Raw genomic sequence first — 18,115 nt, forward strand, 5'->3', positions numbered from 1 at the left:
ACTCGGTAAAGACAAATAAAAGCGACCCACGAGTCACGAGCCCACTTGCCACCAAGCCAGAGTCCAGGGCGCCACCACCTCCGCACGTCTCCTTCGCGCTGCGCTCTCATCCATCCCTCCATATCCATCTCCAGCCCTCGCCTCTCTTTTCTCCGGTCGGGCTTACAGCGCCGTAGATAGAGGCTCCGCAGTCACGTGGGTCGGAGGAGAGGAGAGAAGGACCGAGAGAGAGCGAGAGAGAGGGAGGGGGAGAGAGAGAGAGAGCGTCCCTCCTCCTCCGCAGTTTGCAGTGTGTTATGTCTCATACTCGGAGGTAGAGAGTCAGAGCTGCTCGTCCGGCGGATCTCAACCTCTGAATCCAACCCCCGTGTCTTCTCTCATCCTTCCCCTCTCCCCTTCTCGCTCACCCGGGTTGCTTTCTCTCCGGAGCCGCGGGAGCTTCTACGTCTTCTTTCTCTCGACTTCGGCCAACAGTTTGCTCTTTTTGGATTTGGGTTTTTCTTCTTGGACGTTTTGACGAGTACTCGCTGCTGATTTCACTCAGCACTGCTCCTCGCTGCTGCCGCTGCCGCCGCTGCTGCTTCTGCCGCCGCTGCCGCTTTTACGCACCGACGCTTATTTTGGATTTGCTCGGCAGCACCGCTGGAGAAAAACAGAGAAAGACAATAAGAAGCATAAAGCGAGGTGGATCCGTGGATGCGCCCCTTTGGCTCACGCTGGAGATGGAAACGCTGATATTGTTATTTCATTCCCTGTGGATATTGCAATGCAACACTGTGAGCGCCGACTCCATCATTCACATCGGTAAGAACCGGCCGGGGCGCCTCTCCTGCTGCAGGCAGAGCCGTGCCCACGGCTCCACGCACGAAGGGAAATTTGCTGTTTTAAGTTGAGTCGCTGAAGAATTTCAGTGCTGAGTTTTCGGTGCCGATTTTCAGCCAGTCAGCCTCTTCTTCTCCGGCGAAAAGGGACTCGACCTCACAGCTGATTATCGTTCCGATTCGTGCCAGGGTAACGTGTAGGGAGGGGGGGGGGGGGGCTGTTGCATCCAGCCTCAGACCCACGCAGCGCAGACCTTTCAGAAGTGCCCGCAAAGTGTTGCGCCGCGCCATCCCACCACCCCTGCATCTCATCCACAACCCCTCCATCCTTCCCAGAGAAGGATGCGTAAAAAAAAAACCCAAATCTGAGGCTGGCAGGAGAATCTGGCCCGACGTGGGTGTTTGGAGGGTTTAGTTTCACCCATCCGCCTCCCTCTCCCCTTCTTCCTCCTTCACCCCTCTCCCCACTCCCTCGCCTCCCCTCATCTATAAGCCTGAACTTTGAATTGGACGTGAGTGAAATGTTAATAAAGCGCTAGGGGAAGAGATGACAAAGGGGACAAACACCGACTGTTCGGGCTGTGAGCGCCGCTCTCTGCTCGTGCGTCCTTCTTGATATGATAATCCGGAGATTCTAGTCAAGACACTTTTTTTTCTTTCTGTTTTTAGTCGAAAGAATTGAGGGAGGATGCAGTGAAGTCAGTGAGAGGGGGAAGGCTGACACGCAAACTCACAGCAATTACGCACTTCTCACTTAAACTCCCCAGTTTGCACTAATTCCACTCAGAGGCTCCGCTCGGCCTTGAGGTGGTTGGATGCAGCACGCCTGCAAACCAGTTTAGAAAAGGAGAAATTTCAAATATTAAATAAATAAATAAGAGTAATCAGGTCTCTCCTGCAGCTTCGGCCATCGAACAGGGCCGGCAGCAGCACTGCGGTGGCCTCATGGTTGGAGCCAGGAGAGGGAAGAGAGAGAGAAGCGGATGTGGTTGGAGGTTGTAGAAAGAGCAGGGGTTGGTGGTGGTCTCTCTCTGCGTGTGTGGTGGTGGGGGAGGGGGGGGGGGTGTTAGAGCTATTGAGTCTCAAATGAATGCACTTCCTACTTGACTCTATGACATGTTGCTTCTGAAACGTTGCATCTCCATTAAGAGAAAACTAAAATGTCATTCCTGCTGTGATGAAAACATCAGCGCACACACACACACACACACACACACACACACACACACACACACCAGTAACATGAGGTGAGTGTTCGTTTCAGCACTGAGATGGAGATGGCTCGTGTGGCAGATTGCTTTGTGTGCCAGCTCTTTAGGTTTGGCTTCGTCCTTATTTGTACATGCACAGATGACACTTGGAGGAATTAAAACCTGTTGTTGGCCATTTCTCAGCAGCTCCTTGTTCGCCACAGAATGAATCTCAGAGTGTAGATGGAGGGCTGCACAGATGGATGGCTACTTCACTGTCCCTCGGGAGAAAATCTGGATTCACTCGGCTCATGGCAACAAGAGAGAACAGTGATACCAGATTATCCACAACACAGAACAGTAAATGCAACAAATCAGGGGTAGGATGAGGGGGTGGGGGGTGATGCCAGTCAGAGCAGGCGTGAACATGCAGCTGGTGCTGCTGGTGTTATTTATGAGCAAATTTGGGAGCTAAACGAAGAAAAATAGAAGCCATAAGAGTTTAGAGATGTCAGAGCTGCAGGTAGAAAGAAGCTCAGTGTTCTCTCCACGCTCGTGTAGGAGCTCGTGTCCAGCCGACAGAAAAATGAAAATAAATGTTGCAACTTGTAAGTGCAAATCTCGCCTGCAACCTCTGGTGTATTGTTGCGTGTCCATACCTGTGGTGTTGGTCTTGGTGGTGGAGCCCTGCAGATTCTGCAGATACGTGAGGATTCTTTGTTGACCAGGATGTGCGTGTACTGTACTCCTCAAACCAGATTCTCTGAGTTTTCTGCAGGCTCGGCCCCCGCCTGCCTGCTAAAACAAATCATATGCATTAAAATATATCAGAAAATCCTCCTTGATCCCTGCACAAGCGTCAGCACAGTTATTGATCGTCTGTGGGTTTATTTATTCTGCCACAGTTTTATATAAAACCTTCCTGCCTGGTGCTACGAGGCTTCCTGGTGGCACAGTGTTTAAAGGCTTAGAGTTCTTTAGCTTTCATACGACTACACTCGGTTTTGTCGTTCATCCAGAGAACCAGTGATGCTCTTCTTTTATTGCCATGAAGAGGCAATTGTGGTGTCTGGTTTACTTAAAACTTAAAGTTTTGGTTAATCCCTGGTTTCCTGTTTTATTTTGAAAGTATTTCTTGTGTAACTCTTCATTGACTTCCTGTTTCATTTCCTGGCTTTATAATAGTCTTTCCCACCCTAACTGTTTCCACCTGTGCTTCCTCAGCCCTGTGTGGGTTCATACAGAGCCTCGTCTCACCTGATTTGATTGTAGTTGCACCGTGTGTTGGATGCTTTGGCTGATCCTGCGTTTCCTGTTTTGTGAGCTCCTTTCTGTAAGTTTAATTAAAGCTATTTTGGGATTTTTCACACCAGACAGTCGGCTGCACCTGGGTTTGTTTTGCAAAATTATTCTCATTATTCTTCTTGTCGTTTTCTTTTTAAATCAGAGAAGACTTTAACGTTGGTTGATCTGGGAGCGTTTATGGCCAAGTCGGTGTGTAGGGGGAAGAGTTGAAAGGCAGGTGGAGGTGTCATGGAGAGTGAAGAGAGTGACGGCTTCACACTGCAGAAACTTTGGACTCTTACAGATGTTTCAACCAGGAATCACTAAGAGTTGGATTTGAATCAGAGGGAGGCTCTGGCACTCTGGCTCTTATATCCACTCCCCAGCATCAGGTCCCGTTTGAAACCACGTAGACTTAAGTGGGTTATAAGCACCAGTGGAGGGTCACTAACCCCACAGCACCCGCTTTGTGTCCAATATGGAAGAAATGCCACAGATTATAAGTTATGTGCGATTATTTGAGGAAATTCACATAAATAAAACAAAGAAAGATGCTTTTGGTGAAGCTTGATATATGATTTTGTTTTTTAAAAATGCTATTAGTGTTTATTTTTATTTCTATAAATTCTAATAATAAAGAACAACAAGGAGGAAGAGAGTAAGACAGAATGATGTTAGCCATGCGCTGAAGCTCCTGTTTCTGAGGTGAGGACGTGCTGTGTTTCCACTTTTCCCCTTAATTAAGAGACCCTTCAAAAAGTGTGACTCAACATGATGTTGCAATCATCGACGAGTCAGAGGCTGTTGTCACTTGTGTCTGCTATTGATCGCAGTGTATTTGATGGCTCAAAATGTCTCATTGCAAATCATAATCCCAGCGTGAAAAATGATCGTTGTTAGTATTTATTTATTTATTGTCATTGTCAAGAACAATGAAATTGCGTTTGGGGCTTCCATACAACAGCTTGTTTACACATCAAAGACCCTTAAATGTGCAAAAATGTGTACATGGATAAATATACAGTAAAGACAGATTGGCCTCATCCTTGTAGATGCAGACACTTTGTCTGATTGTGTCACTCGACTTCCGTCGTTCCCCGAACCTACTGACAGTCTGGCTTGGCAGCAGAGCTGAACCTAGATCAGATGTGACATGTTCCACTGTCGGCCCCTGAAACCCCTGCCCGAGCATCTGTCTCGTCCGGCCGCGCTACTTATCGTCGGTGACATATCCCGGTTTGTTTGTCCCTTCCTCTCTGCTGCTGCCTGTAGTGGCTCAGTGGCAGGCAGAGGGTGTCGCAGGACGGAGGGTTGATCTGTGAAAAAGCCGATTTGGATGAAAACGTGAAGGTTTGTGGCCTTCACTCAACCTGCTTCAGCCTTTGACCCACTTAATGTGTCCGTGGGCATTTGTGCAGTAAAATCCTGCTCTGTGAGGTCCGAGGCCGGGCAGGTTTTCGTCATCTCCTCCCATCAGCAGCTGGCGTCTCTAATTAGCCCCGCCCTTCTTCCTCTTTGGTTGAATGTGCACAAAATCAGTGAAAACAGCTGCCTGGGAAGGAAAGCTGTGGTCAAGGAACATCAGTTTGTCTGATTGGAGGTCAGGGGCAGGAGCTGCAAACAGGTGGGGATGGGGCTGGAATTAATGTTGGCCTTTAATTAAATATCAGACATCAAGCTGTCGGCGAGCTACAGTCCTGACATGATGGCTCCTCTCAGGGGGCTCATGCAAACATCTCTGTTCAGAGGAGAGGAAGGTGAAATCATTATGAAAAGAGACAAAATATCAGGTTGTCAAACCTCCGCAGACGCGCCTGCAGACCGATGAATCAGCCATGTTGAGACAATATCGAGCTGTTGTTTGTAGGAAACATGACAAACATTTGTGTCTGACAAAACTCGACAAATACATTCGTTCAGCTCACTCTGCAACAGAGAGAAGCTCAGCATATCCCATATGTTTATGTTTAATAGATAAAAGATATCTTCGTTCCGCTGAAGGGAAATTTGAAACGCTGCAGCTCACAATAACATTTCAGGCCAGCTTCGGAGTTCCTGTTTCAGCGCAGCAGAGCACAAATCATCAGTTTAGGTTTGTAAAGACCCACGTTCCCCCAGCGGAGGGTCGCTGCACGCATTCAAACTGAAGTGAAGGCTTCAACGTGCTTTTCTTGGCTCCTTCTTTCCCGCTCATCTTCACAGCTGATGAGTGGATTGCCATCCTCGCAGAGACTCGTCCTGTTATTGGTTCATTCCTGTTGAAATGGGTTCCTTTTTCTTCTCACTGTCACATGGTGCTTTCTCAGAGGTCATCACTGGACAGGTGCTGTTTCTTCCTCTTGTGTTGCTTTTAGCAGCAGAAGCTCGTGCAGGTGGCTTCATTTTGTTTTTCCATTCCAATATTTTCCGATTCTCAACTCCTCGCAGATTTGAGGCGACACCTTTGTTACGGTCACCTGCTTAAACACCAGTTAGACCATATTATCATCTGCTTGGTGCGGAGAGCGTGTACCCACCACTGTCTGTTTTTCAGTCTCGTCATAAAACATCTTTATATCTGGTGGTATTTCATTGTAGTGGTTTTTTAAACTGGTCGTTGTGTGAAATCAGGGATGCGGTCATACTTTACTTTGAGGTTTTTAATGCTTGCTCACAGCCATTTCTTTTTTGTGATAGTCTTCAGCAGCTGTGAATACGATACAGACGTTGTCATGTAAAAGACGTTATAGATGCAAGCTCCTATTGTCGGTGTCTGCCTTCATTCCCTGATGCTGCTGGACTCAGGTTGTAGCTCTTCCTGTTCCCTGTGGGCTGTTTTCCAGATCTGAAGGTCCTCTAAACGCCCCTCAGGCCAAATGGATAACAAGTCACTTTTTATAAGGAGCCTGAGGAGGAGAGATTACCCCATCCCACGAGCCAGGCAGCTGACTCGGGATGATTTACGGCATCAGTGTGGCGGCTAGCAGGAAGAGAGCCGTGCTCATCCGTCGCCCGGCTTTGGAAAGGCGATCTCGAACTGCAAGAATCCAATCTGTTGAGGCTGGCAACGCGAATGAACAGCTGCGGCCTTTTCTTGCCCCACCGCTAAATAAGATAAACTAACCCAGTTAGGGAACAACGCAAAAGGCTTCCCGCACTGTCTCAGTGAAGGCTTAGCCAGGCCATTTACCTCCACCACCTGCACACACAACACACACACTGAACAAGGAGCAGGCGTCTCTCACATAATGCAGCAGCCTCACTTTGCGGACTGAATGAACGTGGCTTGCAGCAGAGTGCTTGACCCTGCGAGGGCATTAAAATACTCTGCAGAGAAACGTTAGTGTTGCTTCAGATTCTCTGTGACAAACAGAGGAGGAGAAGCGACTGTGTGGGCAGGCCGGCAGGAACAACCTGGAAAAGGAGCCGGCTCGACTAATAACAGGGTTCTGAAAGCTGCTGCTGATGTTTCTTTCATTATTTTTGGTCCGTTTTAAGCTGCTGTGCAGACTCGTGATTGTCTCTACATGCGACTGATCCTCAGCACGCTAACTCAGTTTCAAAATTGAGTTTGTTTCCCAGGACGGAGAACCGTTCGCTTTAAACTTGACTGTTTCACCCACATGGCCGCTCAGTGTTTAAGTGAGATGTGCTGATGAACACGTGTGTATCACTGTTCTTCATCGACACGTCCACAGCCCTGTTCTTTGCTGTTAATTCTGCAAATCTGAACATGTAACTAAAATATGATGATGGTAGCAAAATGTAGCATTGTCTGTTACTCGCTGCTTTGAATTCGAAGGTTAATCTCTCACATTAACCTCACATTGTCGGCATTTAGTCTTTTCTGTGTTTAGCCTGTTTTACCTCGGGAATACGCCCAGCGCGGCTGCTTTGCATGCCAGCTCTGATGTGGCTGCCGGAGCCAATTCAAAGTAGTGCTCATGATTCCACACGACGTACCAGAGTGGGCTCCCAGAAGCAGCTCCTTTCACGGTGAACTCGGTAAACACGCTCCTGATGACTTCATGGGCTCAGACTAACGCTTGACGTCACTTTGAATGAAATATTAAGTCCAGACTCTGCAAAGTCATCCTGAGAGTCAGACAGGAGGATTCAGCAGGAAATGCTCATTAATGAGCGTGCACCAGTCCATCTTTAAAACATCGAGGTGGTGAAAACGTTGAGTCTTGAGACTAACGGGCATCAGGAACCCGTGGGTGACGTCACCGTGGCTACATCCATCTCATACACTGTCTATGTGATTGTCCTGAGATGCCTCAAAAAAATAAAGGTCATTCCACCTGACTCTGGTGTGTGATTCAGGCGACTGACAGAAGAAGCTCCCCTCGTGAAAGTAGCCGACTGAAAATTTAATTTAAACAAGTCAGACATTAAAACATCATGCGCCCCTTTGTTGAACCGGTTGTTAGGTCCGCACTTGTGTCAAAAGTCTTGGAGTCATCTCGGGCAATGCTCTTTTCTTCACCACCCTCATCAGAATCTGTAGCGCCGCAGATTCGATTTCTAGACTTTGCCCTTTTCTTCGTCAACACAGCACTCGATCCTGGTTCATGCTCTCACCTTGTGTTTGGATTATTGTAGTGCCATTCTCTCTGCTCTCCCAAAAAATCCTCCAAATCGTAGAACTCTGCAGCAGGTTACATCCAGTGTCATCCACCTTCATTGGCTCCTGATTCCTCCACGTATCCAATACTAGCTTTTGCTTCTTATCTTCAAAGTTCTCACTGATCTTCTCCTGTCAGACCTCCTTCATCCTCACACTCCTTCCTGTGCCCTCTCCTCGCTGCTCCTCACTTCAGACATGAACATCACGGTTCAAGCTAGACTTTGGTCTCTGGTCATGTTTATCACCCAAACCAGTATTGTTGTTGGTAATGGTGCTTTTGATGGGGCGGTTAGGAGAAATGTTGATTGCTTGGTTTGATGTGAATAAAGGTTTAAAATGTTGTGCCCATTTACAGTATCGGTGTTCTTATTCCCCAGTTTAAATTCTGTTTTGAATAATTCAGTTTGGCTGTTGTTGGTCAGATGCTTTGTTGTTTTCAAACCTACTTGTCTGAAATTGGCCTTTGGGAGGACAAATAATGTTTTCAATTGAGTAACTACAGGACAATTAGAAGGAAAACACAGACGGCCTGAAAGCAAAACAACAAAAATAAACCAGGATGGGAAACAAACAAACACTTGAGCTTTTTCCTTTTAAAAATGTTCAAATAGATGAAATTTCTTCGAGTAAGGAGGCTGCACACAATGCACAATGTTTCCTCCTTTTTCTGTAAATGTATTTGGAGTCTTTTATTTGGCATTTACTTTTTTTTTTTAACTCTGGCTAAACTGAAGTCACGTGCACACGTGCACAGGCTCTGCTTGGGTAGCTCTTGGCAGAGATGGATTTTAGAACCCCGTCCTGCAGATGCATCTTTTTAAATTCCAAGCGTGGCCCAATGATTGCTTTGTTTTGAGACACTGAAGCTTTGACGCATCGGTACATTACAACATGTTACCAGTTTACACGGTCCGTCAGGACTTCTGGTTGAATTTGAAGCTTCTCGTGTTGGATTTCTTGTATTAGATGCTGCTGCTCGCTGATGTTTAACAGGCTCTTCCAGCTGCAGCAGCTCGGTGGATCTTAATATATGCCATATTGTCTCCACAGCAGAACTGATCTCGTGTATATGACTGTCTGTTATGATAGCCAAAGCTAATCTGCACACGTGCATGTTTCATTGGCTGTTGAACATGAGGAAGAGGAGCTCAGTGCTTCACATGTCAGGTGAAACTTTGGGTTTGAGGCTGAGGATTGAGTCGAGCTTCAGCCGCTGATGTCTGACTGTGAGAACATGCTCTGTGCTCACAGGCAGGAGGAGCTGGGCTGCTGGGACAGTTTTGTTTTCCCCTTGTACGCCTGAAGGTCACGGTGCTGCAGCGCCGCTTATTTGGATGTTTAATTATGATAATAGCTCCGCTGCATCCTCCATTGGACTCTGGGGAAATGTCACCCAAACTCCTGGTTGCTATAAATCTTCTCGTTGTGCTGCTTTGTGTTTAAACCTCCACATTATTCATTTCACTTCCACTGTGTCCAGGATCAGAATAATATCCAGTTTCCACAGAGCGGATGTGAAGACTAATTCTCCGCATCACCTGACCTTGATTGGCATGTAGCTTCTGTTTTTGTTGCCATTATTGATGGAAACCTGCTAAATGGAGCTTTTCCTCTTCAGTGGTACTGAAGTACAGAGAGCAGCAGGACGAGTTCAGCTTTGTCACATTTTCTTCTCTAATCTGTCGTCGTTTGCATCGCTCCTATACGTCTATGCTTGTCTTGGGTTTGAATCCATTTCCTGTTTTATTTCATAAACGTCCACCTTCATGCATTTCACCGTGACTTCTGTCATTGTTCTGTTTCCTGCCAGTTGTCTTGCCAACGTGTGTTCAAAAAGCCAATCACTGACAGCATAACTACTCGGTCCTTCTTTGAGGTTCGGCTTCTCAGTCACTTTGTTTCATGAATAATTCTTCATGATTTTCTCCCGTGGTCTGTAGTCAGTTTTATTTTGTACCTGCCCCTAAGATGTGGTGTTTGCTAGCTTACAGACTAACTGTGTGCGACCTTTGACCCAAACTAAAGTTTAGTTTCACCTCAGGCAGATTTAAATGGCGCTGACAGAGGATGGAGCAATATGTTGGTTTGTTTTAATTAGAACATTTCCACTATTTAAAGACTTGATGGTATTAGTGGTCTTTCTAGGTTAAATATATTGGTTTTGGTTCAAGTTTTGAATTTCAAAATTTGTTATCAACCTACCAGGTTTGTTTGGAAGTTTGAGCTCAGCATGAATCATTTTAGCCGTTTGTGTTTCTTTCCCTGACATTTCTTTGAAGGACTTGTATTGTTGCTCGTTCTTCTTTTGCCTGCTTTCCTCATCCCAGTTAATTTCACCTGTTCTGTAATTACACGTGAGTATAAGAATACTTCAGCACAATATATCCACATAACATAGTCATCCAAATTGTATTTAATGAGCTCCACAGTCACACAAACATGTACAGTATTAGCATCCAGCACTAGGCTTTATTAAACCGGTTATTGTAGAGTCCTGTTTGTCATTAGCATCCTGGTGAGGGCAGGATCCACCACACCACCTCTCGCTGAGGGAGGCTGGAGGACAATGTAAAGAATAATTTGCACTCTTGCATGTAATAACAGTCGAGTGTTCTGCCACGTATGTTTTATTTCCCTGTAGTTTAGCCTACCAGGGATTTGCCACATGGGCTACTGGAAAGATAAATGGCACCTTTTGTATTACCACTTATTAAACCTTTAATAGGATTGGATTTTCCTGTATGAGGGTGATGAAAGGAATGAGTGTAATTGCAATGACTGTGGGTGCCGACATCGGCCTCTTCCGCTGATTAATGGACGACAGAAATCAGAGCCGGCAAAGGTAGACCGAAGCCAGCGGCGTCTTGATACTGTCATAAAAGTCCCACTGTGGCAGCACCATGACTGACAGCATCTCTATATATTTATATTCATTTATTAGTTGCTGTTGTTGATGCAGGCTGTCAGGACAGTAAATGATCTATAGGAGTCCTGATTTTCACAGTAAATGGACGTCAGTCTTCAACATCCACGTTTTCAGTAACAGGTCGGGGTTATATTTGCTTCCTTTTTATGTGGAGTATTGACCTGTTGGGCAAAGCTCAGTGGAAATCTACTTTAACATGTGGCTAAAATGCTGCCTAACCCTAACCCCACTCAAAGTGATTTGCTGGCACTCTGGTGGATGTTGAGAAGCTAATGTGAGGAAATCTCATGTGTGAGCCAGCCTGCAGTCACAGGAGCTGTCCTTGGTGCTGAGAGGGAGGCAGCTGTACGAGTGTTTTCCTGAACAGACCTGAAGCCCTCTGCATTTTGTTTCTTTCCTTCAGCTAATCCTTTCCACGCAGCCTGCATCAGGATGTCAATACATAATACAAAGTATACAAGCACCAAGCAGTCAATCAGCGTAACACAGATTCTCATTCTCATCCCTTTTTATTTAGGCCTCAGTGTTACACACAAGCTGTCTATGGTGTGAGTGCTCGTAGACATACTGACACGCTCATGCGTTGATAGACTTGCAAAGGCAGGGTGGAGGTGTCATGAATCACACATATATCAGTCGGACACTGTGGATTTCCCCCCAGGTTTCCCTCACAGTCACTGTCTGGTGTCAGAAAGTTGAACGTGAACTGAAATATCTGCAGAAATGTTTTTTTTGCAGACTGGATGGGCTCAGCCTCGTCCATGTGATTGTGAATGTTTCCTGTTGTTTTCCCTCTTAGTCTTTACATCACTTCCTGTGTTGTTTTGAATGTTAGACCCTCACGTGGCTTCGTTTTGATTTTTACGTTTGTTACCTTTCCTGTTACCGTCTAAACTGAGATCACCTGTGCCGTCTCTGTGGAGTCTTCTCTTGTGCTTTCTGCCATCTCCTTGAGTTTTGTTTCCAGTGTGTGTGTGTGTGTGTGTGTGTTGGAGGACTTTGGAGGATCCGTAAAGGTTGGATTAAACCAAGTACTGGTAAAGATCTAAAAATAAGAACAGCCCCCCTCGTCCTACCTGGTTAATGAGCGTTCATTCTAATGATTTATCTTCAGTTTGCTGCAGTTTAGTCTGAAAACTGTATTTTATTTGTATATTGTGTAGAGAAAAGCACAAACAAAGACGAGAGTTGAAAATCCTCATCCACAATCATAAAGTGTAATTACTGCCCTGAAAAAGAGAAATGCATGCTTGCATATTTTCCCACTTGGCTCTAGTGTCTGTTTTTTGTTTGTTTGTTTGTTTTAACTTTAATATAAAAATAAAATAATTATTTCATCTCTTGTGCTGCTCACCAAACTGAAAAATGAGCCTCTCGGCTCCACGTCGTTCCCCTGTCTTAAAGAAGCTTCACTGAAAGTTTTAACTTTGGAGTAAAATGTGTGTAGATGATGGAGACGGTTACACTGCTTCACTTTTTCCTCTTTTGACGTTGCTGTCAATCATTTGCCTTCTTGCTACAAATGCAATGCATAAATAATTGGAGGGAAATGTTCTTCTAAATAAAATCTATTTGCTGGCAGCAGGTGGTGGGAAATAAAATCTGAGAATGTGGTGACCCAGTGAGAGTCCCAGCCGCTATAAAGCCTTTCTGAGATTAATAGGTCAAGCAAGAAGCCAGACTTTATGGTCCCAGCTCTCAGAAGCTGCTAAATCCCCAAATAAAGCAGCTGCTTTTTCTGGTATATATATATTTTTTCCCACCCAGCTTGAGCTCTGGGACTCGCAGCCCTGGACTCCTGGTTGATTACCTGCCAGCGAGAGGCGGGGGCTTGATAAACTTAGCCGCTCCAATACATTGTTTTTGCATCAGTGGTGAATAAATGGTTTTTGGCTGCTGGCTGGTGTGAAGTTCCCACCTTGTACGTGGCGTAGAAATGTTTGCAAATATGCTGGAAAGGTCAGCCAAGCCACACATTAATTTTCCAACTTAAACAGGATTCCCACATTTCTGTGGCCTTTATTAACCGTTCAGCTTATTCATAAAATTCAATAATCCAACAAAGTTTGTAAGCCGTTCTGTGGAGCAAATGGATATCAATAAACTGTGGTTTAAATGCCAAGAAATACTGTGACAGCACGTTTTTAAGGCATTTATGTAATACTGGTCGATACCCAGCTTTCATGCATGTGAGATGGTATCGTGAGCGTCATGTCTCGATTATAATCGTCATTCCTCATTAAAGCTTGCAGAGGCCAGATTGTTGCTGGAACAGCAAGCCTGTCAGATTAAAATGCATTTGTTCTTAGACTGCATTCACCTGACAGTCATGTATATAAAATCTTTATTGTCCCAGGAGACAAATTTGCTTTCAGTCTGCACAGTTTTGTCTCACCAGGCGGACCGCCAAGGCAGAAGGAAAGAAGCTCCTGCCAAAGAGAGGCTGTCCTCCAATTTAAAGTGGAGTATGTGAGGACAGATGGACGCCGGGATTTTTGAAACGAGTGCGGATTGCAGGGGTGATTTGTGCAACTCACTATAGCAGGTGTTAAACATGCGACGGCTCTTTTGTTGCAGTTTTAGGACTCGAGTGTAGGCAGACGAAAGAGTTTGCAGGCGGTGCATGTATGGCAGGACATATGTTTGCTTTTGTTGGGAACAGCATGGCGAAGAAGCAGGAAACAGGATGGGTGGAGTTACACTGGAGGAGGTTTGTGCTGTGAGAGAGATGAAAATAACCCGTAAGATGCAATTCACCTGTTCATTAATAAAGTAATCCGCACAGCTGTTTAGTGAACAGTCATAATTTAAAGTTGAATATCCTCAGTCTGATGTAGTGAACCGAACACTTGGATCAGGGTTGGTGGAAACTTCAAATCGTGTCTTTACAAATGTCAAATGTCTTCAATTGTCCTGATTCAGGACACACAGCCTTGAAACGTGCTTGCAGAGCGATTCATAGAACTGGTGCCGACTTAATATGAGCAGGAGCCGTGACATCTCAGGCCTCAGTGCAGCGACGGTTAAAGCAAACTTTAATGAAACATCTGAGCTGAACGGCGTGCACGTCTGTGTTTGAACAGGGGCTTATAACGGCAGACATGAAAGACTCGAGCGCCTTTGGAGCTTTTCTGGTTTCACATGTGGCTCAGCTGCTTGGATTCCCAATTTTAAAAAGTTATCAGCACATCTTGGACCCACACACCTTTAAACTTGCGTTTCCCCACATGCTAGCTGCTGAGTCTGTTACAGATCTGAGACAAGGCGTTCGTTATCTTGCCCAAGAACACTTGGACATGCAGCCTGGAAGACTGAGATTGAACCACGGATCCCCTGGTTAGTACCTCCTAAGGCCTCGGCCACACAGGACTGGAGATCAGTTGGCAGCAGCTATGCTTGGGAAAAATGTGTATTCCTGAACTGATTGCTTTCTGTTATCAAGTCACAAAGAGGGAGCTGAGCCTTAAACAGAGCAGCAAGCTGCTCCCCTGGAGTTTGCATTGAACGTGTTGATTTGTTTGCAGGTAGTTAAAGTCGCTAGCTACCAGCCGAGCGGCCCTTTGCTGCGTGTCTTCCCTCACACTCTCCCTGCTTTGCTGTCCTCTCGTCACTCTCTAGTAAACTGGAACGTAAAAAGGCTTCAATCATTGGTCCATTCCAGAAGCAACAATCTGTTGGACTTGATCAATCCCAGGGCACCTCCCATTTTACCACCATTGCCCTCCACACTCTCTGAAGGGAAAATGATCAACCAAAAAACCAACAAAACTCAGGAAACACAGTGGAAGTGTGACGAGCTAACAGCTATTTACTGTTAGCTTGATTAAAACTCCCATCACCTGCATCTTTTTCTCACAGCAGTGATGAATCCTCTGCTGGTTTCTGTCACTTCCACAGCTGGTCCGTCACATTATTGTGTCCCCAGAAACACTCAGGCAAAAACTCCCCAGGAACACGGAGAGGCTGACCAAGGACCAGCTCAGCCGGAGAAACCCCGAGGTCCTCCTTTACTGAGCTGCACAATCCCACGGAAGATGGTCAACCCAGTTGCCACCCGCTATGTAGGCAGTTGGCAACAGTGAGAAGGAAAACCACCCTTTTAACAGGAAGAAGCCTACATATGTGAATAATCTTCAGAACATGCGGTCATACTTTACTCTTTAAGCTCCACTCTTCAGTCACCCGGCTGCTTATTACTGCGTCAGCCCCACTTTCTGCCACCAAAAACTGCCGAGTCAGCAACTCTAAAATCTGCCCTTTGTAATTGGGATCAAAGAGTTTTGAGGCTCATTAATCAGCCTTCAACTCTTTGTTGTGTTTCTTCGACTTTAGATTGATTGCACTTCACCGAGTGTTTGGTCTGCACTAATGTTTAGGTGCTGTCTAACTCCCCGGCAGATGATCGTGTTCGCTGTTTTCTTTATCAGTCAGAGGTTTTAAAGGGGACATGAAACGCGACACAAGGCTAATTTACACCACTGAGCCCTGCTCTCATAACCTGACATGGTGTGAAGCTGGATTTAAGAAAGAAGAGCTTAAAGTTTCAAAACACGTTTAGCGCCATCTTCTGTCAGTGTGGAACGTGACATCATGTGGTTGGTTGGTTGGGGCTGTTGGGATTAAATAATTTGCAGTGCTTCAATAATGCTATGCTTTTTATTAACCGACTTGCATTCGTTTATGTTAGCTAAGCAATGGCAGAACCGATAATACAGAGGAAAATAACGACACTAAAACTAAAAATCACTGTAATGGGACCTTTAATGGTGTGGCTGGTGTTTAGTGGGGGAGTCGTGTGTTTTAGCCTGTTGGATGAACTTGCCCTTTAATTGTGCCAGTTTCCTTGCAGCAGACAGTGGCAGAGAGCCTGGGAGGTTTGACTGTGAGCTCACAGAGAGACCCGTGGGTCTACAGTCCACCTCCTCTCCCCTTGGCACTCATTATTAATTAAACTTGTTGAAGTTTGAGGCTCACCAGTTTGCTGTGGCTGCGAGCAGAAATATAAACCTCACATCAATCCCCCCACCGTGTCTCTGACAAGCCTCATTCTTAATTGAAAACGCCCGACTGACTGCAATTTCAAAAGTGGATGATTGATTGATCAAGCCCAGAAGCTAGACAGCGTCCCCTGCGAGGAAGGCCTTCAAATCCACAGTGAGGCTGAGCAGAGTTCATTTGGATACTCGGAGAGATGAATGAGCACAAGCAGTCTGGCAAATTGAATTCTCACTCGTAGGCAGGAATTTCTTAATTGTGCGTGACAAATTTCCCAAACAGAATCTGGAAAGTTTCATCAGCCCGTCCATTTGTCTACCCGTCTGCCCCTCTCTAGGCCTATTGGTCCATTTCTGCCCTCGATCCGCTCGCATAGATGTTTAAAACCGGACAGAAGCTCATTTTATACATGTTTATTATTCATTTTCTCACCACGATTTCCCCTTTGGCTTTTTAATAAAATGAAATGCATGCATCATCTCAACGATGGGGCTCGTGAGCGTCGTGCAGTAAAACACTCCACCCAGATCCTGAAGTCTTTCTCAGCTGCAGCAGCTGTTGATATCTACTATCAGACCCCGCTACTGGTTTGATAGCTGGAGGCTCTACCTCCCATTTTACTTTTAAAAAAACAGAGGAAGCGCAAGTAAACCGACAGTCTGAGAGAGAAGAGCTCTACTGAGGTCTTTAAGATATGTGGTCTGATTACTCGATAACTTGTGCTTGTATGTGAGGAGACGGATTCAAGGACACGATTGAAATCAACTGTAGCGCTTTTGGGATTTTAGTGGTTTGTTTGCATCATCGATGTTGTGTAAGAAAGGAGTTCTTGTTTTGGGGGGTTTCAGGTGGCTGAACATGGTCTGCTCTTTAGCATCATTCTTGTCTCTTCAAAAAACGGAACAGGGGAAGTAGGGGTGGGCGATATATCGAATATACTCGATGTATCGCGAGTTGTTCCGCATGCGATAGTTAAAATGGCTCTCAGTTGCCATGGCAATATTAAGCCATCTACATGTAATTTACTGTAAGTATTTTTTCCCACACGCTGCGAATACATCATTAATAACCCCTCCCAACCTGAAAATGTTCTACCTGGTGCACTGTGCTGAGCATGTGTGTTTATATGCTATCAGAGAGGGGAAAATATGGCGACGGCAGGAGTTTCAGACGAGCAAGAGTAAGAGACTCGCTGTTTGGATGTCGAACTAAATGCAAAACAAAGGGTAGCAGTACCCTGAAATTATTCCACTTGTAACGGCAGTCTGGCGATGAAGGAGCAGCTAGTAGGTCCAGCGGGCGTGTGGTGTGGAGGTTAGCCGGATAGCTCGAAGCCAGTCAGTTAAATCAAACAGCGTTACATCGGTAAGGTTTCTCCTGAGAACAACACGAGCAGCATGTAATAGCTGCCGCTGTACTCACACACCCACTAGGAGACAACAGTAGGGCAACCCCCCACCTAGTGGTGCTATAACACCATAAGGGTTATTAAACACTGCATAATTAAAACAGTCTTAAACTGCCTATCAACATCTCCCCACACACCAAAGAAAACGTTAATTAAACCAGCGGTGCCACCCGTGACTGTTCTAGATCAGTCGTTTTTTTAGTCACTATCTAGATTTTATTTCTGTAATTTGAGTTCATCACATTTTATATTTTATACATTTTTATATCTTACAAGTAGCAAAGAACACCTTTTTTTTTTTTTTTTTTTTTAATTTCTTTTAATTTCAATCGTTTTATTTTGTCTCGTGAATTCTTTCTTGATGTATTTTTGTTTGTTTGTTAAAGGTCTGCTGTTGACCACAGCGAGAGACTTACTTTCACAGTAATTGATGGTTAAAAATTGGTTAAAATAAAACATTTTATTCAGATTTTCTTGTATTTGAAGCAGGAAAAAAATACTGAATAGTTGACATAAATGAGTGTACCCGTGCAGTTTTAGGCACTATATGGTTAAAAATAACATTTATTTTTCAAGGATGTTTAAACATATTGTGATTTGTATCATGTATTGCGATATAGCCCCCCCGCCCCAAAAAAATCTTGATATTAGGTTTTTCTCATATTGTCCGGGCCTAGGGTAGCAGCTCCGACGTCTTTGTCCAAAGTCCGGCATGAACTCAGATTGTTGTTCTGTCCCCCCATCGTGGATATGACTGAAGAAACGATAAACCACGTGTAATTCTTTGATTAGTAGCTGTCATGAGAATGCTTAGCACATTCATACCTTACAGTAATTACAGTATGGCGCTTCTTTGGTGATGGTATACACAACACTGTTAGT

General features: G+C 45.2%; 1 protein-coding gene across 2 annotated transcripts in view; it reads left to right on the top strand.

Moving 5' to 3' along the window:
- Positions 1-308: 308 nt before the first annotated feature.
- Positions 309-18,115, top strand: part of grid1b (glutamate receptor, ionotropic, delta 1b) — a 627,414-nt gene continuing 609,607 nt past the window's right edge. For both annotated transcript variants that reach the window (XM_085467070.1, XM_085467071.1), the window contains exon 1: positions 309-804. In XM_085467070.1, the coding sequence (XP_085323196.1) occupies positions 723-804 (82 nt within the window). In that variant the 5' untranslated portion in view covers positions 309-722. The remainder of the gene's footprint in view (positions 805-18,115) is intronic.

The sequence above is a fragment of the Copadichromis virginalis genome, linkage group LG8, assembly GCF_057382275.1.
Source record: "Copadichromis virginalis isolate Kocher_CV1m ecotype Utaka linkage group LG8, C_Virginalis_male_GT1.1, whole genome shotgun sequence".
NCBI classification, from domain to species: Eukaryota; Metazoa; Chordata; class Actinopteri; order Cichliformes; family Cichlidae; genus Copadichromis; species Copadichromis virginalis.